General features: G+C 47.8%; 1 protein-coding gene across 2 annotated transcripts in view; it reads right to left on the bottom strand.

Moving 5' to 3' along the window:
* The window catches only part of LOC119393533 (uncharacterized), a 105,836-nt gene that overhangs the window by 40,246 nt on the left and 38,894 nt on the right, over nucleotides 1-26,696 (bottom strand). For both annotated transcript variants that reach the window (XM_049416270.1, XM_049416269.1), the window contains exon 2: nucleotides 23,936-24,042. In XM_049416270.1, coding sequence (XP_049272227.1) covers nucleotides 23,936-24,031 — 96 coding nt within the window. In that variant the 5' untranslated portion in view covers nucleotides 24,032-24,042. The remainder of the gene's footprint in view (nucleotides 1-23,935; nucleotides 24,043-26,696) is intronic.

Raw genomic sequence — 26,696 nt, 5'->3', positions numbered from 1 at the left:
CGTAATTGTTAGTGAGAAGGTTTTAGACATTAACAAAATTTCATTGAATGTCACAAATCTATATTACTGGCAAGGCGGCCTAAAGCTATTTGTTTAATGTATAAAAAGTGTTGCTTGGAATACTATTGCACGTATAGCACTCATATGTATGGTTGTCCCAGTGTATGCTACGTAAAACAGCTGTATCTTTTTTTTTGTAATGTTATGAAACACTACTGAGCAAATTCTGTGTGTGTGTGTGTGTGTGTGTGTGTGTGTGTGTGTGTGTGTGTGCGTGTGTGTGTGTGTGTGTGTGTGTGTGTGTGTGTGTGTGTGTGTGTGTGTGTGTGTGTGTGTGTGTGTGTGTGTGTGCGTGCATGCGCGCGCGCGCGCGCGTGTGTGTGTGCGTGTGTGTGTTTATCTGTTTGTGTGCAACGACCGCCTGAATGGGGGTGATTCTCTTGCGGAACACATCTTGCTCGTCTCTGTGATTTTCTGGACTTTTCGCTGCACTTGTGGGGTCTATTACCCCGTACATTGCGGTGATGGATGTACAACCTCACGAGGCGCCGTCTGGGTCCAGTTCAACCGCCGGCGTCGCTTCGAGGAAGCGAGGGAACACATCCAGCGAGAGCGAGGACACTGAGCTGTACTCCGCATCGGGCGACGAGTCCTCGGAAGACGGCTTTCAACCCGTCCTGTACCGCAAGGCCAAACGACGGATCATCAACGCATCTTCAGCGTCAAGTACGGCCACCGTGAAAACAGCGCCTCAGCGATGGCCTCACTCCATCCTGTTTGTGCCGCTGAATGCTACCGACAGTCTACGTGTGCTGAACAGGCAAGCGCTCTCCTTGTATCTTGAGAACACTGTACCGAACGAGGTCAAAGATGTACGGATAAATACAAGAAGAAACATCCTGGCAATTGATGTGATGAACCCGAGCGCGCTGAGCACGCTGCAGCAAGTAACGCAGCTGGGAAACATCACAGTCAGGTCCATCATACCATCCGATGGTGCCACCGTAGCAGGAGTCATTTACGACATTGACACTGAAATCCCTAACGAGGACCTTCCTGTGCTCATAAAACCAGCGAGTGTAGACAACGTCATTGTGAACGTCGGCCGCCTTGGTAACACACGTTGTGTGAGAATAACGTTCAAAGGTGACTGTCTCCCCTCCTATGTGAAGGTTGGCCACTTTCGTCACCAGGTTCGACCATTTATCCCGAGACCTGTGCAATGCTTCAACTGCCACAAGATCGGCCACGTGAAGGGCGTTTGCACGAACTCTGCAGTGTGCCCGCGATGCGCAGAACCGCACTCGGAAGACAACTGTAACGCTACCATATTGAAATGTCCTAACTGTCAAGGTGCTCACAGTGCTTCTTCCAAAGAGTGTCCGCGCATAAGGAAAGAGATATCTATTATTAAGCAAATGGTGCGAGACAGTCCAACCCACAAAGAAGCCGCTGAAAAAGTCCGGCGAAGACGACGTCGCCGTCGGAGGTCTTCACGACGGACAACGTCAACTTCAGCAAGTAAGCCGACTCATCAGGGAACACCACCAGCTGCAGTTTCTAGCCTGGCAAATGCAGATGTTAGAAACCAGAAAACGGGCAGGTCTCTCTCTACCAAAGAATGGCCGCCACTTACACCTAGGCGACTTGAGGAAGAACCACAGCAGAAGCCGCCCCCATCAGGGCAAGCTGCTACAACAGAGGACTTGCGGAATACAGATCAGCAAGTGATTGCTTTTCTGCGACCCTTAATAAATGCCATTCGCGTGTTGTTAAACAACATGCACACAACGACCGCCAGAAATGCACTCCAAGTACTGGACGCCCTGAGTCCAGTACTGGCAGCCTTTGAGTAGATAATGGCTCACCAGCCAGTGTCATTCAGGGAAGAGGTCCGAAAGGCAGCGATTTTCCAGTGGAATGCCCGGGGACTGAGATCACGCATTGCTGATTTCCGTCGGTTCGTGTACACCAATATGTTTCCCATCATCGTCATCTGCGAGCCGAACTTACCGTACGCCATCAGACTCTCCGGATATGAATTATTAATGTCTTCTACAACTGCTGAAAACAGCAAGGTTCTGATGTTTATTCGCCGTGACCTCACCTACTTTCATCAGCCGGTGTCCCATCACGACGACAATCAATATATATGTCTTACAGTGAAGAAGAGACTTACCGTCCCTGTTGTGGGCGCCTACCTATCTCCATCAAGTCGATTTGACCATAAAAGACTACAAAGCATCCTGTCATCAACTCCCCACCCGTGCGTTATCATCGGGGACTTCAATGCTCATCATACACTCTGGGGAAGCAGGAAGATCAATGCTAAAGGCAGAAATTTGGTGTCCTTCGCCTCCGACAATGAACTTTTCTTGTTAAATGACGGCACTCCAACGTTTCTCCGTGGTTCAACGTATAGCAGCTGTCTTGACTTGGCGTTTGTTTCACGAAGCCTCGTCAGGCATGCTGGGTGGTTTCCGGACATAGAAACGCACGGGAGTGACCACATTCCCACATATGTCAAGATTGAAGGTTTATCCCCTTCCAAGATACGCGATAGCATTCAAAGAGTGGATTGGACAAAATTCCAATCTCGCATGGAAGAGCAATGTCAAGCGAATAGGTCACTCGACTTAGAGGAAACAATCAAGAGCACGATACACGACACTACGCGTACTCTCACGTGCTCTTCGAAATTAACAGAATTCGACATAGAGTTAGAGCGACTTCGAGCAATTCGCCGACGTGCTGAACGAAGACACCGACGTACGGGGGCAGTAGAAGACTTGCGGACCGCTCGACGTCTACAGAAGAAGATCCAGCGCCGGATAGATAAGCTTGAATCGCAACGTTGGACTGCTTCTGTGAGACGCTTGACCCTCGTAAACCTCTATCGCACTTGTGGAGGACGGTACGAGGTCTGCGCACAAAACCTATTCAGCGGTACCCATTCAAGGCTCTAGCCCTCTCCCAAAACAGACCATATATAGACGTGGCCGAAGAATTCTGTGCCAGATTATCTGGCCAAATAACAGCAGCAACCAGCTTACTACTCTCGAGCAGTTGTCCGCAACCACGTGATCCCCGCATGGATTTGCCATTCTCCTTCCACGAACTCAAGGCAGCACTAGCTTTGTGTGTACACACGTCGGCACCAGGGCCCGACGGAATTTCTTACAGAGCCCTGCGTCATCTGGGTGAGCACGCGAGAATGTTTCTCCTAGATATGTACAACGCATCTTGGAGAGATGGCTCGCTCCCGACAAGCTGGAAGACCAGTCGCCTGGTTCCACTATTGAAGCCTGGCAAGTCACCGTTGGAGCTCTCATCCTACCGCCCGATTGCACTTGCCAGTTGCGTAGGCAAAGTTATGGAGAGGATGATCCTCGGACGCCTGGAGTGGTACTTGGAGGGCAGCACCGTCTACCCAGATGCAATGGCAGGATTTCGACGTGGTCGATCATCGATTGATAACGTCGTTGACCTGGTCACCTTCGTTCAACACGAGAAAGGCCGTAAGCGTCTCTGCGCTTCTTTGTTCCTCGACGTCAAAGGGGCTTACGACAATGTTACACACCAAGCCATCCTCACCGCTCTCGAAGAGGTTGGAATAGGTGGTCGGATGTATCGCTGGATACGTAGTTACATCTCAATGCGATCCTTTTTTGTGAGCACCGAAGACGGCCAAACCTCTCCACATTACAGCTACCGTGGCGTCCCCCAGGGTGGCGTACTCAGTCCTGTATTGTTCAATCTTACGCTGATTGCCCTCCTTGAGCACCTGCCAAGCACAGTGAAGATATCAATGTACGCGGATGATATCTGCATTTGGACGTCCGCCGTAACACGCCTGCAGTTGCGAGCGAGAATTCAAAGAGCTGCCGCTCAAACTGCCCGTTACCTCCGTAATCGAGGCTTGGAGCTTTCTTCCGAGAAATGCGCCCTCGTGGCTTTTACGCGCAAACCTATGAATCATTACGGCGTATTCATCAATGGCCAAACTATACCGTATATTCGGTCGTACAAGTTTCTGGGTGTCATAATCGACAGGGATCTCTCATGGAGCCATCACGTATTGTACATAAAAAAGCGGTTGATCGGCATCTGTCATCTATTGAAGTTCTTCGCAGGCAAGACTTGGGGAATGCCACCAAGTGCTATGCTACAGCTGTACAGGGTACTTTTCCTCGGCTTCCTGCGCTACAGCTTGCCCGCGTTAACCAACGCAAGCAAAACAAGCCTACGAATACTACAAAGTGTTCAGGCCCAAGCGCTCCGAATTTGCCTAGGCTTGCCTCTTAGCGCGTCGACGGTGGCTTCTATAGCGATCGCCAGAGACCACCTCATCAAGACACATATTGACGTCGAAGCACTCAGGACACATATAAGGCATCTTGCTCGGACTCCCCGTCACCATCTAGCCTCTTTACCAGTAGACCGACCATGCACCTCTTTTTGCCGAACGGTAGCCGCATATCGCGAGTCTTTGCCAACAGGCTTCACGCCCGCTGCGAGACCTTCAGTTCCTCCGTGGTGCCTGACTCAGCCAATCATCAGCCTGGCGATACCCGGCATCCGTAAAAAGGCAGATATGTCGTCACCGACTCTTAAACAGCTCGCTTTGCTCCTGTTATATGAGAAGTACCGAGGCTCAATGCACGTATACACCGACGGCTCCGTTATGACGAACAGCTCAACCGCAGCTGTCGTAATACCTCTGAAAGCCACGACAATCAAATTTAAGACCTCTCACCTTACGACATCGACAGCAGCAGAGCTCGCAGCGCTTCTTGCCGCATTACGTTTCATTACTGATGAACGGACACAAAAATGGACGATCTTCAGTGACTCAAAGGCGGCACTGCAATCCCTTCTGTCACCTTTACGCCGCGGCCCGCACGAGCAACTGGTATTTCAGATTGCAGAAGAGACTCACCATTTAATTGAGAAAGGCCATGAAATAACCTTTCAATGACTTCCAAGTCACTGTGGAATTATCGGCAATGAACGGGCCGATCAAGCTGCCCGTTCAGCCCATACAGAAAGCAGTCAAATAATAATACCGCTCTCTAGGACTGACGCTGCATGGAAGCTCCGCGTGCTTGCTCGTCAATGCACCACGTCGCAATGGAACGAGCCGCACTTCAAGCATGCGCGACTATATTCCCTGGACCCAACTCTCAGCCTTCAAATTCCTCCAGGCCTTCGCCGACGTGACGCTACCCTCCTGTGCAGGTTATGGTTGGGTGTCGCATTTACGCGCGCATACGCGTGCCGCATAGGAATGGACGACACCACATCATGTGACCACTGCGGCAGTGATGAAACAATTCAACATATTCTGTGCGACTGCCCACAGTACTCTTCACAGAGACAGTCACTTTGCAACGCGCTCGATAAGTTGGACGACCTCACTCTGTCGGAAGAAAGAATCCTGCGCCATCGACCGGACCAAACGTCACAGAAAAAGGCTGTGCAAGCGCTACTGCGCTTTCTGCGTTCAACGGGTCTCTCAGAACGGCTCTGACTGGAACGTCTTGCGTGTGTGTGGATGTGTGCGTTTTTTTTTCGTTTTCATTTTATCTCACTCTCTCTCTGTCCTCTTTCCGACCCCTATATCCCCACCCCTGTGCAGGGTAGCAAACCGGTCACTCGCGCCAGGTTAACCTCCCTGCGTTTCCTTTTCATCTATTTCTCTCTTGCCCCCCCCCCCCCCACCTCCCCCACTAACGAACAAGTTGATATGCCACTGGCTGGAGACGAGTAACGACGAGCTACGTCGTTTCTGTATGTTATACTTGTGTGCCCAGACGATCGATAACTTCGTTACAACTAGAACTCTTAGAGAACAACTTCTAGGCGCCGAACGCAAGATTTTAAGATTTTACCTTTTTTTTTAATTTCGTATATTAACCAAATGAAAAGGGAGCGAACGAGGACAACTCCTTCGTTGATCTTTACTTCACTAACAACAACAACAACAACAAACACTTTGGTGGCTTATTTTTTTGCCAACGTTTCCTTCTCTGATATCAATAACAAAAGAAAAATTTAAATCTAAAAACACAAAATAAACGAGGCGAGTGTATACGTGCGGCAACGGAAAGACCGACTTGAGTCGCGCTGGGTATTTCCACATGAGCCACAGAAGGCGACGGTCTCGACTTTTCTGCTTTCTCTAACAATGTAATGGTGACCCAGAAGAACGATCCTTGGCATATAAGACTGCTTCTAAGCTCTGTCTTAATTTTACTGTGAAAGACTAAGCGCTGGCGCAAACAACTTTGTAATAATTGTTATTTTCATGCCTTCCCTCATATTTTCTCACATTTCCCGGCTTATTCAAAAGCGCTTAACTTTTATGTAAGCGTTTCGTTGCGGAAGTACGTTATTTTTCTGTCATCAAATTACTTCGCCGCGTAGTGCCAATGCCAATCCTTTGATCTTGAAATGTTGAAAAGCGCAAGAAAGAACTGGTGTTCTGCTAAAAGGTGAAGTTGTTTGCTGTCGTCCCGGTTGTTTAACGTCGTTTATTAGGTCGTCTTAAATGAAAATGTCGCCGTAAAAAATTTGGCAGTTGAATAAACGTGACATTACACAAGAAAAGCACTTCCGGCTCTTGAATTCACTGAGTTTTGCGTTTTGGAATATTTACCGTCGATCGGCTGCCAGCCGTTGTTACGAAAGATGCTAGCGCGTGTCGTTTTATCATTAATACAGACCTTGGTGTTCGGAGATTGAACTTTCATATTTACTCAGTCGCGAAATAATCTCTTACTTAATAACTTAACGCATAAATGGAACATGTCAAACATTTATTTAAAGAAAACAGACCGATGTCCTTTCTGGTGAATTCTTTTCAGCGATATGGGTTATATGCGAGCGCGAAATGTCAGTTAATCTGTGAAGGTTAGGTGTGTTTCATTCTAAACGTGATGCCGATGTGGCTTATAATGTAACAAAAGTGACTCTACAGTTCGCGGCAGAATTAAATGATATCAGAAAGTTTCCTAATCATAACTTTCTTCGTGTCACGGCATTTGAAAGTTCGAAGCAGGGCTATAACTGAATTCCTACAGCATTTCGGTGTGCTAAATCTTCACCGCGTCACCAAAGATGTGTGGTGCAAACTCGCAGAACACTGCAGCGAAGCTGTATCGGAGGCCCTAATTTTTCTTAACTTCATAGTTTTTTTGTTCTTTTAGACAATGTCCTCACGGGCATCTCTAACGGGTTATGATGGTGAACTTGTGTTTAAAAACGTACGGCGACGATTTAAATTACTGTATGGTCTGCTAGGGGGAAGCAGTAAGACGTCCCTAATTACGCTTGGCAGCGGGTCAAAGTAATTTGTGACCAAATTTAACGCATCACGCGTAGCAATTCTCTAAATGAGATTGAGGCTTGCCTCAACTAGGAATTTTGGGCAGTCCAATTGCGTAACCAAGGTAAAGCGGGCACACCTTGTTTCAATAAAGGAAGTCACTGTGGACAATATTCTGATTCTATAGTGCACTTGCATTAATTCTATAGTAACATTAATTGTCGAGTTGAATTTTCACAAAGCGCATGCCACTCTTACAAAAATAAAGTTAGACAGTCTATAGACTGTCTAAATCCATTTTTAGACAGTCTATAGACTGTCTGCATACATTTTGTACGGGTGCAATAAATCAAAAGGCCTAAAATTCAACATTGTCTTACTCGAACCACCATTCAGTCGTTGAACTGTCTACCATCTTTCTAGATTTTTAACTTGAACAAATTTAACGCGTCTCGCTTTCCCCTGTAACATCTACTGCTCTTTTAAAACCACCGAAAAAATATTGACACCGAGATGACACCAGGCCCACAGGAGTAAGCGAGGTGGCCACCGGATTCATTTCAGAACGGCGTTTTGCTTGACGCCCGACCAAAAAAAAAAATCTCGCCATATGAATCGCAGCTTGAGGTTCTTCCTCCCACGCGGGGCATTCTTTAACGATCGACGGGCGGAGACGATCGAAGAAGCGGCTTGCGCAACGAATGCGATTCCGTCAGAATTCTAGGAAAAATTTCTCTCGCAAGACTAACCGAGCGGCGCCGCAGTCCACCCAATCGAAACGTAGCGTTCAGTCAGAAGAAGTGTTTGCATTCGTTCATCTCTGTGGATTTAACCAGGCTTGCAAGTGTCGCGCTATTCCGCGCATGCTCACTACATACGGCCTGTGGGGGCGAACTGCTTTCGCAACGCTTTCTTATCGTCGACGTTGGTCAATTTCTTTCCACGTTATACGGCCTCGTTGCTGCGAATGGCTTTCGCCGCGACCGAATTGACAGCCCCTCAAGTGCGGGACAGACCTCGTATGTGCATATTTTTTTTTTATTGCCATCAATACGCAGTGAGTGGTGCCGAGGCCCCGAATTCGCGAAGCTTTCCGTTCGAAACAGCTTCTCCTCTCTTTTGTTAATATTATGCCCACCAAATTTGCTCCTACGAATGGCTTCGTGGCTGACCGAATGTTATGAAATGTGCGGCGCGTGCGTAACCTGCAGACTGCAATGACATAATCGGCGAGAATTTTGTAGCCATTCTTGCCTCCTGAAGAAAACTGTAAGGCGACAGACTTGGAAAAAACAAAAAAAAAAGCTGCTGTGTTTCTGAAGGCTGCAATATAAGGTGCTACTACGATTGCTTCGAAAAATCCAAGACAGCTGCCTTTTTTGTTTTTTATGCGCATGATACAAGTACTGGTCGTGTTATTTTTGTCTGCTTAAAGAAAGGGTAAGGAAAAAAAAAACGTGAAGTATTATTTTAAAAGTAGATGTGCTGGCGCCCCGGTCAGAACCAGGGCCGGTATTTAAAATAACGTCTTACACTTGTGTTCTTTTTAACATAATTTTTCTGCCCTGCCACGGTGGTCTATAGTGGCTATGGCATTTGAGTGCTGACCCGAAGGTCGCGGGATCGAATCCCGGCCGCGGCGGCTGCATTTTCGATGGAGGCGAAAATGTTTGATGCCCGTGTACTTAGATGTAGGTGCACGTTAATGAACCCCAGGTGGTCGAAATTTCCGGAGCCCTCCACTATACGGCGTCCCTCATTATCATATCGTGGTTTTGGGACGTTAAACCACAAATATTATTATTATTAAGATAAATTTTCAGCCAGTACTGGTGCAATGTGAGCTATTTTTTAAATATAGGCCATCACAAATCTAAGGGGAACACACGAAGATAAACGCACGCACGCACGCACGCACGCACGCACGCACGCACACACACACACACACACACACACACACACACACACACGCACAAGCACACACACAAACACACACACAAACACACACACACACACACACACACACACACACACACGCACACACACACACACACACACACACACACACACACACACACACACACACACACACACACACACACACACACACACACACACACACACACACACACACACACACACACACACACACACACACACACATTGAGTCACAGAGAAATCAAGGGGGAGAGTCAGGAAGGTTAACCAAGGACGTACACCGTTGGCTACCAACACTTGGGGAGGGTAAAAGGGAAATTCCAGACTCAATATATTAGGAAAAATAAGGAACGGGCGCTTAATGTGCACACCCAGGACACGCGTTAACACTTGGCAAGAGTTAGCAAACTCGAGTAAACAAAACAAATAAATGAAAGAACACGCGGGGCTCAGATCAACAGACATGAATGATTTAGTGTGACTAATACATGAGTCACCAATGCGAGAACACTGCAACCCGTAGCTGTCACAGCACCGCAGGAAACTATGCCGAGGTAAACTGCTTCGTCCCCCGGATGTGATTCAGCTGGGCTCCTGCACCGGTGGCAATCACCTGACAGAACGTCCGGAAGTTTCTGAATAGCGTCCTACAAAGAGCCTACGCACGCGTCTCGAACCCGTCATTAAGACGATCCAGCTTGCAAATGAGCTCCGCTCTACCAAGACAGCTATAGTCGGCCTGAAAGTATAGGTAGTTATCGCGTGTATTTGAGCGGCGGGGAGCAAACTGCGGAGTAAACAGCCGCGAGGTCAGCGTGTCCTGCGAAGCGTGGATGGGCTGTCTAGAGGGCATCGAACAGGAACGGTGTGCGAGGAAACGTCGCAGGTCGGCCATTGCAGGAACCTTGATCGATTCGCTCACAAAGCCTGCGGCAGCAATCATACCATCCGAGCTTCTCTCTCAATCTTTCGCTCGCCGTACTGACGGTGGCGATGAGTATAGACTGCCGCAATTTAATTGCGTCGCTCGCAAAGAACGGCCCGAGAATTCGCTTAGATGATGGAGGATTTTTGTAATGCAATTGGAAGCTGAACGCTTCCTCTTTCGGCCTGTTCTTTATTCTTTTTCGCTAGATCTTCCACCGTTGACGTATATACTTCTGGCGGCCAATTTTCTAGCAATCCTGACTCAGTCTCAACAAGACCGAGCTGAGCGTTGGAATTGCCATGCGTCCTGAATTTTTCCATTCGAGGTGTCGTGGGTAATAGAAGCTGAGAGACGAATTATCGGGCTCACAGACTGTCATTAGGAAGAGTACGCCCACATAAGTGATTTTAATCATCTCGCTGTGTGATGTTGGCACCGGTAATTTCAGTTATCTGGTTGACTAATGATGTGGCCCAGTGCCGTTGCCCCACTTGAAGACAGTTCTGTGAAGAGAACATAAAGATGCGACCATCCGAAGCCGACCGTGACTATATACCCGAATTACTGCAGCGAGTACGAAATTGTAAACAAGTAGCGATAAAGAGGCATGTCAGAACAACATTCAGCTCTTTGTCACAATATTGTCACATAGAACAAAAGATTCTGATTGTAACTGCACGTAGCGGCAAGCAGGATCCTATAAACGTGGTTATTGCGGTATATTAATATCTACTAAAGAGTAAAACTAGAATGAAGGAAGACAGTACTTAATTGTCATTACTCTTAACCCATATTTGAGGCAGTCTTGTGGCTTTAGGAGGAGGAGGAGGAGGAACGGAAAGACGAAAGGACAGGGAGGTTAGCAAGTTCTCAGACCGGCTGGCTACCCTGTGCTGGGGAAAGGGGTAAGGGGAATAAAAGATGATAGAAAAGAGACGTTGCAACGAATTGATGATGTGCTGATACTTTTGTATGTAAGGCTGTCATATTGCGTGATTCATGCGCTGTTTGCCTATTTGATGCATACTCGCTGGAATCGCCGGCGGCATGGCGCTTCTTTAGCTTTACTCTTGGTCCTTTACATGTGTCCGGCAATGCCGAGGGGTTGATGTGACTGACTCGTCATGTGACCTCTCGTCAAGTAACGAGCAAGCCGTGTTAATATGACTTCACCAACCAGTCAGTCTACCACGTGACTTCATTCACTTTATAAATATTCGGACCCAATTCCGTTCCTGCACTCCGAAGCTGCCCCGGTACCGTGCTGAAAAGTTTCGCCGCAGTGACGATTAGTCAGCACGCTGGCTGCAAGAAGAGAGCGTGAACGCCGTTTCTTTTTGCGATAAAGTTAGATATTCTTTCACGCGTATTTGAATTCAGTTTAATGAGAAGCACGATGAAATCAAAGAAACTGTCGTACGATATGTGAACCCAGACGTGCAGCCCTTTCTCTTTAAAAGGTGGTCTGAAGCGTGAAAACTGTATCTTTCTCCCGCATTTTCGTTATTATCCTTTCACACTAGAGGGCGATGAACGAAGAAAAACGAAAGTATGCTCAATGTGGGAACGGAAAAGATAGACGGTATCAGTCGGCGTTGCGCCGCTTGGAACCTATTTTGGTCTTTTCTCTTGTTTTGATGTTTCAATGTAACAAAAAAAAAGAATTTCACGTGGGAAAGAAGGAAGGAAGAAAACAAAAACGCAGAAGGCAGGGACGTAAATAGCCGGCAAGTACACGACAAAAATAGTGTGAAAGAAATATTCGGGGACCCGGATTATTTGCGCACTGCCAGAACGGCCTCTTCCGCCGATTCGGCTTCGCCTCGCGCTTTGTAGTGCGTGGCAGAGAAGAAAAAAAAAGAGCCAAAGAAAACAAAACTATCTATCGTTGACCGTTCTCGCGGTAAAACTTTCTTCCGTTTCTCTCCTAGCAACTGGGTTCCGGAAGACTCGAAAAAAAGAAGTGAAAAAAAAGGGGAACGCCCAAGAACGGCGTTGATGATTTCTATATGTTGCCTGTTTTTATTTGTTCTCTGTTCGTGTAACCTCACTCCTTGTTACGGTTGCTTTATCTTTTGGCGTAGGAGAGGGTATAAGAAAAAAGCCCTTCTTTTACAACCTTCAAGAGCGATGGGCAGAATGGGTGCGAAGCATCGTTGGGCGGAAGTGGTCGTTTCGCGCCTGGGAATGGCGGAAAACGGCCTTGAGTCAGTCAGAAATATCACGACCGTTTCTTGCTTTTCTTTTTGTTTTTTGTGTGTCTTTTCTTTTCTCTATCTTTGCTTTTTTCCGCAGACCTAGTTTTTACCGAACTGTCTATGCGTTCGTACTTTTTTTTTTTTAAGAAATCAATGTCTGTTATTTTCGAAGGACGCGACGGAAGCAAAGATGCTTTCGGCGGAGAGTTGATGACTTGTGTGTAAAATAAACGATCGTCGTACGATTTCATTCGCTAACGACGTCCAGGCGGCGCATGTAATGACGGTCGAACACGACAACGTCGTCGTGGCACAATGAAATTTCAACTGCCCGTTATACGCCTATCTGCGGGACGTGTAAATATGGGGCACAAACAGGCATACATGTGGCCGATCACGCACAATACAAATGACTTTTTTCATTTCGAAGCCATTATTGTTGTTGTTGTCGGTGGTGGTGGTGGTGGTGGTGGTGGGGTGCGGGGTGTCTAATTTAAGGGCTCGGGTTCAATTTCCAGCTATGGCGGCCGCATTTCGGTGGGGGCGAAATTTCATTTCATTTCAGTTTGAGTTTACTGGTTACATAAGCATCAGTTACATAATACTCGTATATAGATGATGGTCCCAGAGAATAAATACTAAAAATTGGACCCTCAGTGGAAAACTACAACAAAAGTGAATTAAAAAAAAAGCAGACGATTAGCAGGTGGTGAACAAGCGAGAAAAGTTGAAATAGGAGATGAAGTAATAGGAAAACAAAAACATAGAATGCAAAATTCTAAATGCAACATAATGAGCAATAATAATAACAATAATATACAATGCAAAAAGTAGCAACAGGCAAGAACAGTTGAAATACAAGATGAATTAAAAGGAATACAATAAAACAGAGCAATGCAATCCAAAGTCAAATACAATACAGAAATAAAACGGATTAAAAGTAGAAAAAGGCACAAAAATAAAATAAAGCAAAAGAAATGAAAACAGCTTATAGAAGAAACCAAAGAAAAACGCAAATAAAAGAAATGCAAAGAACACCCGTGTTTTTAGATTTAGGCGCATGTTAATGAACCACAGGTGGTCGAAGTTAATTCTGGTTTCCCACTACGTGGTGCGTCATAATTATATCGTGGTTTTGGAACGCAGAACCCCAGCAATTAGGTTATTATTATTGTTGTTGTTGTTTTGTTGTATATCGCTATCGTTATGGCTGCGTGCACTGTGCAATGTCCATTGCAGCCTCGCAGTGTAATACGAAGGGGTAACGCGATAGATGATTGAAAATATGGAAGCGCTGGTGAGCAAGTTCATCCAAAGCATTAAAACAGATAAGATAACTGCTGAAAAAAAGAAAGCGACAACAAAAAGGAACCACTGATGCAATTACCTCGCCAATGCAAGCCGCTAATGAAGAAGAATGTGTTCTCTAAAAGTACGCCTTTATCAGGCAACAACGCTGTTTCTTTGCGGTTTGACTTTACAAGCTGATTTGATCATTATATCCGCCTGAGCGTGGGACTGAGCAACGCGAAAAAAAAAAACTTTCTGGACATCTCTGGAAATCTGCATTATAGGTACAGAGAGCAGCGAGAAATCTCAGTAGTAGGATTGTGAAAGAGCGAGGGGGGTCTATTTTTTATATATATTTCAGCCAGACAATGCATGGTCGTCCAACCATACATTGCTTTGCAGCTTGACGCCCAGAGACACGTGTCGCCTACCGAAGAGAGGAGACGCGGTGAAGAGCAAACTTGCCCACGTGCTACAGGAATTTAGCTGGCTGTCATAATTGAAGAAAGAAAGAAAGAAAGAAAGAAGAAAGAAAGAAAGAAAGAAAGAAAGAAAGAAAGAAAGAAAGAAGGAAAGAAACAAAGAAAGAAGGAAAGAAAGAAAGAAGGAAAGAAAGAAAGAAAGAAGGAAAGAAAGAAAGAAGGAAAGAAAGAAAGAAAGAAAGAAGGAAAGAAAGAAAGAAAGAAAGAAAGAAAGAAAGAAAGAAAGAAAGAAAGAAAGAAAGAAAGAAAGAAATTTTAACCAGCTGCTAAATTGAAGTGTTTAAAAAAAGTACGACGACCTCCATCCAATATCACGAAAGCTTATTTCGGGAACCGGAATCCTCGACATGTCCAGCTTTGTCAATTACAAAAAAGGGTGGACAGTGGAGGTGGGGAAAAAAAGCCCTTCCGTTCATAGCTGTCACCGAAGCGCACGCATGCAATACTGGGCCGGAGCACTTTCCAGACATAGAACTTGATTAACTGGCCCGCCACTTCCCTTTATGTTATTTCACTATCTTCTCTTTCTCTTTGTTTTTCTCGTCCTTGTTGCCATGACGACGGCCGAATTGACGATCTACGAGACGAACGCGTTTATAGTTAGGCGGTTCTTGTAAGAAAACTGAAGACTCTAACGCCATCTCTTCTCGATAACGGCGAAGTGACGGCCGCCGCCGTCTTGTTTACACCAATCCGGCTCTCTCGCGACATCGAATATTCTCGTCCTTTATCTCGCGAGACGCCAGCGCTCTACTACGTGCTCCGAAAATCAAATTTTGCGTCCACGCTGTTGCTGCTGTTTAAGTTTCTATAGAAGGAACGGAACAGAGAAATGGACGTGGAACATTTCGTTCCGAATGCTTTCCAAGCATTCATTGTCGCGGACAAGCTTATATGTAAACGAAGTGAAAGGAAAACAGAGGAGATAGCAATTGCAGAAGCGAAAACGAAACCAAAGGATCTGACCCTTTTTTTTGTGTGTGTGTGCTTTCAGAAATGAAAGAGACGGTGCGTATAGAATCGGAACGGACAATGCAGAGCCTAAGCTGACGTTCTGAAGGCAAGGCCGAGACTGCAGAACAAGAGCAACTGAAATGGGGGTGCGTCTATCCTGGGCCGAGATCTATCTAAGTAAAAGCAAAGGTAACGGACAGGTGCGGTCTCTCTTTATTGATCCCGCGCCTTCAGTAGCAAGATCTTGGCTCTGTCTTTCACAGCAACCCCCTCTCCCTTTTTTTTTTATGCCCGCCCTGTCACTAGACGGCAGCGATTGCTGCTCCGGGAAGCGGCGCGTATCGAGTCCCGAGTGAGCGAGCCGTGCGCACGCCATATCGACGCGCGGCCATCTGTGTGCCTAGAATTCTGTTTGTTTACGTGCTCTCGGGGCCGCGTCGCGTGCTATATCCCTTTCTTGAACCGACTGAAGAGAAACCGCCCCATCTTTTGGGGAGATGGTGTACCCGCTTTCCTTCCTTTGAAACCTCGCCCCGGCGCACTCGCCATCGCACGAGCGCATGCGCGGACGCAAATCGCCGTGCCGGGCGCATCGGTGTGGGCTTGTTCTCTTCATCGGTGTATGCGGTTACGCTATTTATGTTAATCTCTCTCTCTCTTTTTCACTCCCTCTTCCATTTCCCCTTGTTTTCCTTCCCCCGTGCATGGTATCGAGCAGGAGCTTCCTCTAACCTCTCTGCCTTATATGCATTTCCTTTCTTCAAACGTTGAGGAATATGTACAATGGTGCGTGGGCTAAAACGCGGCACTTCAGTAAATAAGTGAAATGTGAGAAACATCAGGGCCCCAAATACGCAAGCTCTTACTTAAGAGTTTGAAAAATTAAATGCTAATGAATCCTGGCGTCAGACGTATTAGCGAAGGCCAGTACACAGTAGCAATAAGCACTTACGGAAAAAATTACACCATCTCCCACTCAAGGGAACCATGAGGGGATGCGAAACAGCATTGGGGGCGCACACCAAGTTACCGTTACGTTCGCTCGGCGTTTTCGTTAGTGTGTGAGGTTTGTAGTTAGTGTTTGTCTCATCGTCACGTTGTGTTTGTGCGTTGCTTTCCGTTAGCGCCGAGTGAACAAGTGGCGCAGACGTTGACGTTACAACTCATCTGAACGGGAGCGAAGCGAAAATGAGTCATGACGGAAAGCCGACCGAGCGCACGCGCTTATATACACATGAAATGGGGGAGGGAGAGGAGATAGTTGGTTACAGGCTGTATTTGGCTGCGGCGCGGCTGCATCACGTGGGAGGAGAGGCTGCGCGGGAGGAGAAGGGAGAAGGCGACCGAACACCTGCGTAAAGGAGGAGAGTGGGAGAGTAGGCGCATGCGCAGTGGAGCGCGGACGCCACCACCGCCGCCGGACACGGCCCCGAGCAAAAGCTGCTTCGCATCTAAAAGTTTTCGGCGGCCACGCACCAGTGGGGCGAAGACTGAGGATGCAGCGAAGCTGGTGGCCTTAGCCTCACCCTAACTTCCTTTTCCCACCTCTTGCTATACTTTACTGTGCATGGCTATGCTATGCGAGGAGCTGCTTGGCATATTGGCCTCGAGGCCCACCACTGGAAACGCCGGCGCCACCGTCGGCGTGACGTGCTTGGCAGGATCACGTGGTCTCAGCGGCCGCGTCGGCTGCTTGTGGCGCACTGCCGCGTGCTTTGAAAACGAGTTTCAAGTCCCACATGCGCTGCGGTCTGTTCAAATTCGAAGGTTTTTTTCTCATTTTCTACTCAAATGAAACCATTGTAATAGAGTGGCTGCCTCCGAAGGCGACGAATATGGGGCTCTACCGCTCGGTGCCGCAGTGCCGCGCTTACGCAAAGGAGCCCAGTGTCAGCCTTTACTGGTAACCGCGGGACAAGAAACAGTGTGAAGCATGGGTTGTAAAGCTAAGAACCGGCAAGTAGCCATCCGCTACGAGTCTTGTGTGCAACAAGCCCTTCCGCGACGAAGACTTGTTACTGCGTCGGGCCGGCGATGTTCGGTGAGTAGCAGACAGCGCGCACTGAGACGATGGCTCGCGCGCGCTTCCCGCCGGCAAATGATGCTCATCTGCCACAGGATGGTAAAAGCGCTACCTTTTACCACGTGCAATGTCATCTCAAACCCTCCAATGCGACCTCTTGATCGTCGGCCCCGTGCTCAGCGTCCACAAAATCGGCTGCAGATGCGCAAGTCATTGTTTAGATACGTTAAATTAAAAAACGCACAGGGTCCCTTATGCATTCGTTAAAGATGACTAGAAGGTGAAAGACATCTTCTTCTTGTCAGTCGATGTACTGATTCTCCCGCGCCCCCCTCCAAAAGCGTTTTGCGCCTAACGCGGTTTTGCACGGCCTCCGTGACCGATCACGGAGGCAATGCAAAGCGACCATGACGTGTGAATACGTCATCATTTGACGTGACATTATATGATGTCATAATGACGCTACATATTTTGGCGATCTGTACATCATGATGACGTCATATGGTGACACTATCACGTGACGATTATTTCTTGCATCACTCGTGTTGACGCCGCCGATGCGGGACGCCAACGGGCAACCTTCCCATTTGATGAGGCATGCATTGCTTCATAAGCTACATAAATTTTGCATTGCCTCCGTGATCGGCCCACCGGCCAACCCCATGTATTTTCTTGGAGCCTCATTTATTTACGTGGGAAAGATGCCACCCTGTTCGCGTTTGCACGACACTGCTGCCAAAATTGCTGGGGTACTCGCCAAATAATTACTATCCTGTTTTGCGGCTCCTGGTTACTGCAATAACTTCTATTTTATTCACCGCTATTTCAAGTTCATGTGGGTCCTAGTTCACAGCCGACGCTTGCAGAACAAGTCCGGCAAACGTTACTGTATTTTCTTTCTTTTCCTAGACGTCGCATGCTACTACATGCTCGGTCTCGTAGACTGGTTCTTCTTCCACCAGCAATCTCGAAGTGGTGAAGCTTTGGTCTATGAATTTGTTGATTACAGAGCGGCAAGTTCACTGGAATGCAGACGGAACGATAATTAAGGAGCATTAAAATAAGGCGTTGCATTTGCTCACGTTTTGTGTGAGCACCAAACGAAACGAATGCGCTGAATAAAGAAACAGAAGCAGCGGCATTTGCCCGCTGAGAAGACCGATCAATACGCAGTGCGAGACAGCTTGTAAAATGACATTGAAACGTGCCCGAATTTAGACCGAAAAAGAAAAAAAAGAACACTGAATCGTCGGGACGGCAGATCACAAAGTTGCCATGCGCACCGAAGCTGCAGTTGTAAGGAAATTGTTTTTGAACTGCTCTGATAGCGTCCGCGCAACAGTAGTTGTTTGTTTACTCACAAATTCTCATATTTTGCGGCCTAAAGTTCACAGCGCGGTGCCAAAACGCGCTCGTAGCAAAAGCGAAACCATCAGTACGAACATACATGCAGACGCTCATACATGCAGAGGCACCGTCAGTCGTCGCGATCCCGTGCGATCGCTGGCTTGAGGCTTCTTTCTGTTATGCTCCGTTTGGTTATACAGGCAGTCTACTCTAACGAGATATTTCACATAGTTTGCACTCAGCGAGTGACTACCTTTCACGCAAGAAGCCGGTTCAGGGGTCTCCAACGCGGTGACCGCGTGAAGCGGGTGCTCAATTTTGTGCAAAGAGACAGCGACTGAAGACTATCTTGTGCTTTCAGTTTGTCGAAAACGATTATCTTGACATTAAAGAACACAGTTCATTTCGAAAGTACTTACAGAAATGCCCTGGAGGGCTTCCGCGAGGTGTTTTTGTAGAGCGCCGACAGCAAAACCTATGGGGAGCGCGCCGGCGGTATCCTGCCTAGCACGCAATCGTGGCGCATCCGATAGAGGGCGACTCCGTAACTCCTCGAGGCCAATACCCGCTTGCAGAGGCGCATACCCGCCAACGCCACGCGGAGTTTTGCCACGCGTAAACAGCTCCGCTGCTAAGAACAGAGGCTTTGTGATTTCGGCCTTGGAGTTTAAGATCAATTCTGGTCATCCAAGCCTGATTGTACTCAGATATGTTAATCAGCAAGCCATGGTGTTTTACTTTTTCGTACATTTACATTTGTGCGAAAAAGAAGTTTTGCAGAGACGGGCACTGATGCTGGGACTGTTTCGCAATAAAGCTCTTAAGATCCAATTGTTCTTAACAGCAAACATTAGCCAAAAAAAAAAAAAGACGCCAGGGCTGCGCGGAAAACGCAGCACAGTCACAGCGAAAGCTGGAAGAGCGGCATTTCTAGAGCTCGTTATAAACTCTCTTGTGGCTACTAATACAAGTACATTAGCAACGTACCCACTACGCTACAAATCATAATTTTTGGGAAGTTGGGAAGCACCCACCACATTATTCGTTATTCTGCGGAGGAGCGAGTTACCATCTGTAAGGCATTATGTGCACTTCGTTGATGCGATGGTTGATGACGACGAAGAATTATGGCTGATCACTTTGTAATAGGTTGGAAGATTTAAACGACCCTTTAATTACGTAATTCACATTGTGTGAATCCCGGTCGTTATTTAACTGCCCCAACACGCTTTATAACATACGTTAACCGTAGAATCAGAAAGCGATGGAAAGAGGGAATTAACTTTATTGAGACCCTGAGGAAATGGATCATGGGAGCCTCATGGGCTTCCTTGGCAACCAATAGAAGTGCACTTGCGAGGAACCCACTACGCTGTAAATCATCATAATTCTTGTGAGGTAGGGAAGCAGCCACTCTGCAATTTCTCGTCATTCTGCGGAGAACCGTGGTACTCACTAAACATCTGTAAGGCATTATGTGCACTCTGTTGATGCTGTGGCTGATGACGATGAAGAATTATGGCAGAGGCCTTTGTAATGGGTTGGAAGAATTCAACAACCTATTCGTTGCGCAATTCGCATTGTGAGATGCCCGGTTACAAAATTCGCGTTGTCTGACGCCTGGTTAATATTTGGTCTTCTACCACACTACATTATATATGTTAATGTGCTTACTTCCTGACATGAAGCCTGTATAGGGTCTTTTTGCAAGGCAGTCTCAAGCACCAAAAAGAATTCCCGATAGATCCATATGGTATCAGGTTTCTCCCAATAGATAATGAGGATGGATTGCCATTAGACTTAATAATGTTAACCGGCCTCCACTCTCTATAGCGAGCCCGTATGGCGGGATTTCACCGCGATCCAGATGCAAAGCCCGCCAGAATGTACTTTCGAGAGTGCATGTCGAAATTTGTGGAATTGCAAAAAACGCAGGAGTCTGTACCCGAGTGGTTATTCCAGTGCTCAAAGAATTTTAAAATTGATGTCTGTCCAGTAGGGCGGACACCATTTGTTGTTATTTATTCTACGTGCTTGTCATGTAATTCGTGTCTGGAAACAGGCAATAAAGCAAAAAAAAAAAAGCATGGCTCTGAGGTAGAATACTAGGCTCCCACGCAGAGGGCCCAGGTTTGAACGTCGTTCCATCCCGAATATTCTTTTCTTATTTAGTTTTTTTTTTCTTATTTTTTCGCGATAGTGGTTACGGACACCGGCGGCGGCGGTGGCGGCGGCGGCGGACAACTACGGCGCCAAAAACGGCCCGTTGTGATCTCATAACAGCTTTCGCTGTAAAAACTCTACGAACATATTACTAGCAACTGTGACCAACCAATAGCAAAACGTACTAACGGACGTACTATCGGCGTCAAATTGTGCGATATTTTCGCTTCTGTTCAAGTTCTGATATGGTGATAAAGGCGGCCGGCGTGGGCGTGCCTGGCGCTTTTGGCCGTATCACTTTTTTGTTCGTTTATATCTTTTATTTTTTTTCCTTTTATATATCAGAACTAGAACAGAAGTAAAAACAGAAGCAAGAACATCACCATAGGGGAATCGCGCAGTGCTACCACACCGGATGTGCGCGCCTTTCAATCGTGGTGACTGGACGGTGTGCAATATACCGTCGCTAATGCTTGTGGCACGCGCTCCGCGGTTCGCGTTTCATTTGACGCCGATTGTACATATGTAAGTTCAAGCCATGGTTCGCATTTCAACCCGTGTTCAGCTCGTGCGCACGCAATCTGCGACACGCACTCAATAACTTTCATATTTTCAATTATTCGCGCTGAACCCTATATATAGGTATGCATGACGGTCATCTACTTCCTGTACAGCAAGAGTCGCTTCATGTGTCATTGTGCTTCGAGTTGTTGACTAATTCGCCCTCGCGCTGCCAATTGCTACCATCCATGGTTAGCTCGGCCGGTAGAGTGAGTGCCCCGGAAAGGTGTTGGCACCGGGTTTGATACCAGGACCAGGACGAATGTTTCGTCAACTACAAGTTTTCCTTTCTGAGAAATCCGTATGAATTTCCTTGAGACTTCACGCTACAAGCACGTGGTCGATTATCCCTTTCGGGAATTACTTTAGTAGCGCACACTTCGACAGGGTAAAACTGGCAGCGCTGGAAACGTAAAAGCTGCCAGTGATGCCATAACATTGTTCCCTTATAACGACAGCATCACCACCGCGTTTACTTAATCCGAATGACTGCAGGGCGCCACACACAAACAGGCGCGCGGCTCGCGACGTACGCGTTCACGCACGCGCAAACGTGCCTGGCCGACAGCATCGTTTCCCTCTGGCGCTCATCGCTGCCGGCGGCGAGCGCGACGAGCGAAGATGGGGGGCGTCAGGATTTATCGCCAGCTAGAGGAATGCATGCGCGCCTTGGGAGCTTCCGGCCGTCGGGACGCTAATTCAATTTGTAGGAACGCGTTCGCTGCGTCATTCTGCGCGTGCCCAACCCCCATAGCGCGATAGAGACCGCGCAGCACAGACACGCGAGGTGCATGCCCATGCGCCGCCAGAGAAAAACAAGAATGCGCGGCAGTGTGTGCCCCAGGACAGCGTGGCATTAGGTTCTCCTTTTGTTTTCATCTTGTCACGCTTCATTTCCTACTCTCTGTCTCTTTGCATCTGCGTCATCGCCCTTGCTTGACGTGACGTGAATGCGATCGAGCTTTTAGCGCAACTGCAATGCACTTTCGACGCGTATATAGGCAGATGCGTTCTCATTCTTAAGGGTTTATAGTTTATTCTGTTTACGTTGCCACGTCAACTCTACGGTAAAATTGCCCATTGGTGGAAGAAAAAAGAGAGGACAGACAAATACAACGAGCCAAAGGGGTGGGCAATTAAGATAGACAGGAAAGGAAAGGCAGAGATTTTAACCAGCCTAGAAGAACAGGTATGCTGCCCCTACAGTGGATAAAGGGTTAGGGAAGTTTGAAAGTCAGAGGTAGACGAATGCATGCAGCCTGATGAGATGAAGATGTCGCGCAGCAAATTGGCTACCTTTCCATAACAGAACGCACTCTCGCTAGCTTATTGGACCTGAATTTCTCTTTAGTCATGAAAACACGGAGCCAAGAAAGCCCGAGAAGCTAAGCAAACACTCACCACCTTTTTCCATCTTGTGTGACGAGCGACATACACTGTAGTGATATAACAAAACATTCACTTTTATTGGCTGCATCCGTTTCCTTGGAAACGTGGTCATACGTAAGCTTTTCGTTGAAGCTTTACTTTCATTCCTCGCCACCAGGGGCACATTGAGGGAGAAAACGGAACTTGATTAGACTGCGCTGTCTCTAACCTATTTTACTAACGGGTCTCGTAGCCACGTTTTTCCCTGGCAAAACAAACGGCACCCGGCATGGTTATGTTATTCCTTTCCGCGAGTCTGAAGGAAAACACCGTCGGTTTGAATGTTTCGTTTCACACTCAGTGTTTACGTCCCGGTAGGCCGAACAGCTTGTTTGGTTGTTAGGCAGCGCATTACGATAGCGCGGTCCGCCGCGCTCCAAATGTGGAAGAGCGAACTGAAATAACAACGCACGCAGGATCAAAGCCAGCGCTCGAACAGAACACGCGCACCACTTGTGCGGTGTTTGAGACACCATAACATGGCTACGCTCGAACAACTCCATTCGTGTAGTTGGTTGTCCCTATAACTCATCTGTTCTGAATAATAGCGATGTGGGCTAGTTGGTTTACGTTCATGGTGAAAATGGGCTTCCTAAGTTTCCCAAGTGTTTCGCGCTGCTTATTTTCACCATGAACTCCTGTGTTCGGTTCTGTTAACCGTAGGTTACTATTGAGGGCACCTCGGCTTCCCCTACTAACGCAGCTTTTTGAGTCTGAACAAGCGATCACAGCTGATTGATTGCTAGGGTTAAGGCTTAAGTTAAGGCTTCAGATGATTCACGCTTGTTTGTGACACAGAGTGGTGATGCGGTGATGTCGATGTCAGAGTGATGATAGCACATTAATGGCAGTCACGTGTGTTTTCACTGACGTGGTATAAATGTGCCTACTTCACAGAAATAAACATCAGAAATGAAGTCAACGCCTGTCGTCTGTCTTCCTTTGTCTTCGACCAAAATTCAGCGCTCTTTTCCCTTCTTTGATTGATTGATTGATTGATTGATTGATTGATTGATTGATTGATTGATTGATTGATTGATTGATTGTAATCAGCAATAAGTTTGACCATCCGGGACAATGTGCGACGCGCATTACCCCCTCCTCATACATTACCCTCTCGCATCGAAATCTGTAACCTGCGGCAAGGAGGGCAACCCCCATCTGCCCCGTGCAAGCCAGCGGAACATTGCACCCACTTGCTCATCGAGGCGGATGACGTTAACTTCATAAGCAGGCATCGTCGAACACGTTCCGGCTACCGCTAAGTAGCTCATACGAAGGAGTAGACATCAGAACACACTCACCGGTCTTGTGGCCCGTCGGCAGCGACTGGACGGCGGCGCATAAAAACAGCGGCGCCAGCACTAGGAGGCTGGAGCAGTCAACCTTCATAGCGATGAGTCCTGCGAAAAACAGAAAACAAAAGGAAGGTGATGAGTTCTGTTTTCATCCATTAGGGCGGAAGCCTTAGATATCTCATCAAACGCGAAAAATGACCGTCGGCGGCGTCGACGGCGCCAACACGAGTGATGCGAAAAGCCACCATTATCATGTCTGAATCATGATAGTAATGATAATGATGACGGTAATCAATCTGTTGTTCAGCGTTCTATATTCACATGGGCTATTGCAGGAGTGGGCCGTCGCCAAATGAGATCATCATCACCACACATGACGGGCAGCAGACGCAATGCATCCTTTGCAATGCAGCAGAGAAAACAATCGAGCACATAGTCATCCAGTGTCCGAAGATTCACCCGCCCTCCGAGACAACATCGCTACAGACGGCACGCGGTTTTGTCGAAAGTGAAGACCAGCGTAAAAGCACCAGAACACAAGTGGAGTTAACCAAACAACGGTTGGAACACTGGTGGCGGTATGGTGCGCCGCGGTGATTCCCGTGCCCATGTTTCCGGGGATCTCTTGGAGCCGCGATGCTCCGAAGAACATTCTTTTTTTCAGCCTACGCCGCGCATTGAACGCAGGCGACCCGATTCAAAGGGTATAGCCAGATCACCAGATCGTCATTGCCATCCGAAATTTGTAACATCATCATGACGTCACGTTATGTACAGTCGCATGATGGCGTCATCACATGACATCAACGCTTGGTCAAACGCGGGCCGATCACGGAGTCAGTGCAAAACCACGTTAGTTGCAGAAAGCTTTCGGAAGGGTGCGGGGAGAGAGGAAATTTTACTATAGCGACTGCGAAGAAAAAGAAGATAGCTTTCGCCTTCGAGTTGTCTTTGGTGAACGCATAAGATGCCCTGTGAGTTTCTCATTTTGACTTTGCCCGCGATGTTCCATGTAACTGTATCAACAGAATGTGGTGATAGACAAGACGCGCACAAAGAAGAGCAAAAGCAGCGTACAAAGGGGTCACTATACGTTTAACAAAACGCGCCTTCTTAAAATGCTGTCCATGCGTTCCCTCACAATTGAACTGATGTCGCAACGTCGGTCAACGAGTGGCCCTCGAGCGATTGCACAGATTTCTGCTTGAGGTCATTCTCTTTAGCGACAGTGCAAGCAGGCGTTTATTTTTTCATGACACTGATGACAGTCCGCCGGCAGACCGTGACCAGCCCAGTGATGCCATCATACCAACCCAGAGGAGTTTTCCAAACCTGCACAAAAAAGAACCAGATGAAAGGCGGTGGTGTGGCCGTATGCGAGAGCCGAGCGAAGGATAAAGTGCGTCCATTCCAGCATCGCAAAACGGCTTTGCAAGCGTGCCTTCTTTTTTCTTCACTCCTGACGCCGTCGTTTCTGAGCTTCTCAAAAGCAAGCGAAACGACTGGCTGGTACGAGGCAAGATGAAGGGTACTAAAAAAAAGAGACGTCTATGCAAACACGCGGAATGCATATTTATATTCGCGAAAGCAGAATGCGCATTGCAATGGAACTCGTGGAAGTGATCAGCAAATAAACGTGAACAAACGAAAATGCGAACCAACATGCGGAAGAGAAGAACTGCCAGACGGATGGCCCAGTTTTCTCTCCCAACACCAAGCGGTTGCGCGGAGCGCCTTCGCCGTTTCACATTATTTTTCGCGTAAGTAAGCCCCCAGTCCCTTCGCCGCACTGCAGACGGGATGCTAGCTGCTCGGCCGGGCGAGTGAGAGTGGCGTTCGGGGGCTCTGTGTTTTCGCTTAGGTTGATGCCGGGCGAGCCGTGATCGTTGGGGGAAACACGTCGTCGGTCCCCGGGCCCAGGGCTCGGGCGGCCGGTGCCCGGGTTCCTTCGCGGAGGAAAGCAGGTCGTTGCCCCCTTCTCCGCGACACGTGGGGGGGGGGGGGGGGGAGGTGGCACCTGCTGTGTCGACGACGGCAGCGACCGATGGCTCGCTGGAAGCTTCGGCTATACCGTCGCTTCGCGTTTGATGGGCTTCGCCGGTCTGGCCTTTCGCTTCTCGGCACTCCTTTTCGCGCCTCTGTGGTGCAGCCTACCCCAAAACCCGCCACCAAAATCTCCTTCCTCCTCGTTCTCTTCCTCAACGGTGGCTTGCACTCGTTTTATTACTGCTCGCTTGTCTCTGTTCATTGGCGTGGTTGGTTTGCGTTAGACGCGCTTCAGCCCACCTCCCTCCCTTGCATCACCGAGTGCCCTATATTTGTTTTCTCTTACTTCCTGCACCTCCGATGGAGCAGTCGCATCCAGCTCCCTTTTACCGCGGCCTCGTCTCTCACTCTCTGTCGCGCTTGAGGGCACTCTCCGTCCCTGGCCATCGACTCTTTAGTTAGACATCGCAGATGCACTCTGATTCGCCAGAGGCGCCTCTTCACTTTCAACCCTCACGCTTCCCACCGCCTTCTTGTGATCTTTTTTTTTTCCCTCTGGCACCTTAATTTTACGCTCCTGCCACACTCTTCTGGCTGCACAAGCTTTTCTTTTTTTGCTTTGTTCTTCGCTTCGAGCATCGTCCCACTGTTTTTGTTCGTATGTGTTGAATGCTTGTTACTTTCTCTTCCTTCCGAACTTTATTGCACTACTCGCGAGTCCGGCGGCCGGTCGTTTTTCGGTTGTTTTGTGCGAACGTTATTTTTACGCTTTC

The sequence above is a fragment of the Rhipicephalus sanguineus genome, chromosome 5 (genome assembly GCF_013339695.2).
Source record: "Rhipicephalus sanguineus isolate Rsan-2018 chromosome 5, BIME_Rsan_1.4, whole genome shotgun sequence".
Classification (NCBI taxonomy): Eukaryota; Metazoa; Arthropoda; class Arachnida; order Ixodida; family Ixodidae; genus Rhipicephalus; species Rhipicephalus sanguineus.
This window is presented reverse-complemented; position numbering and strand designations above follow the sequence as displayed.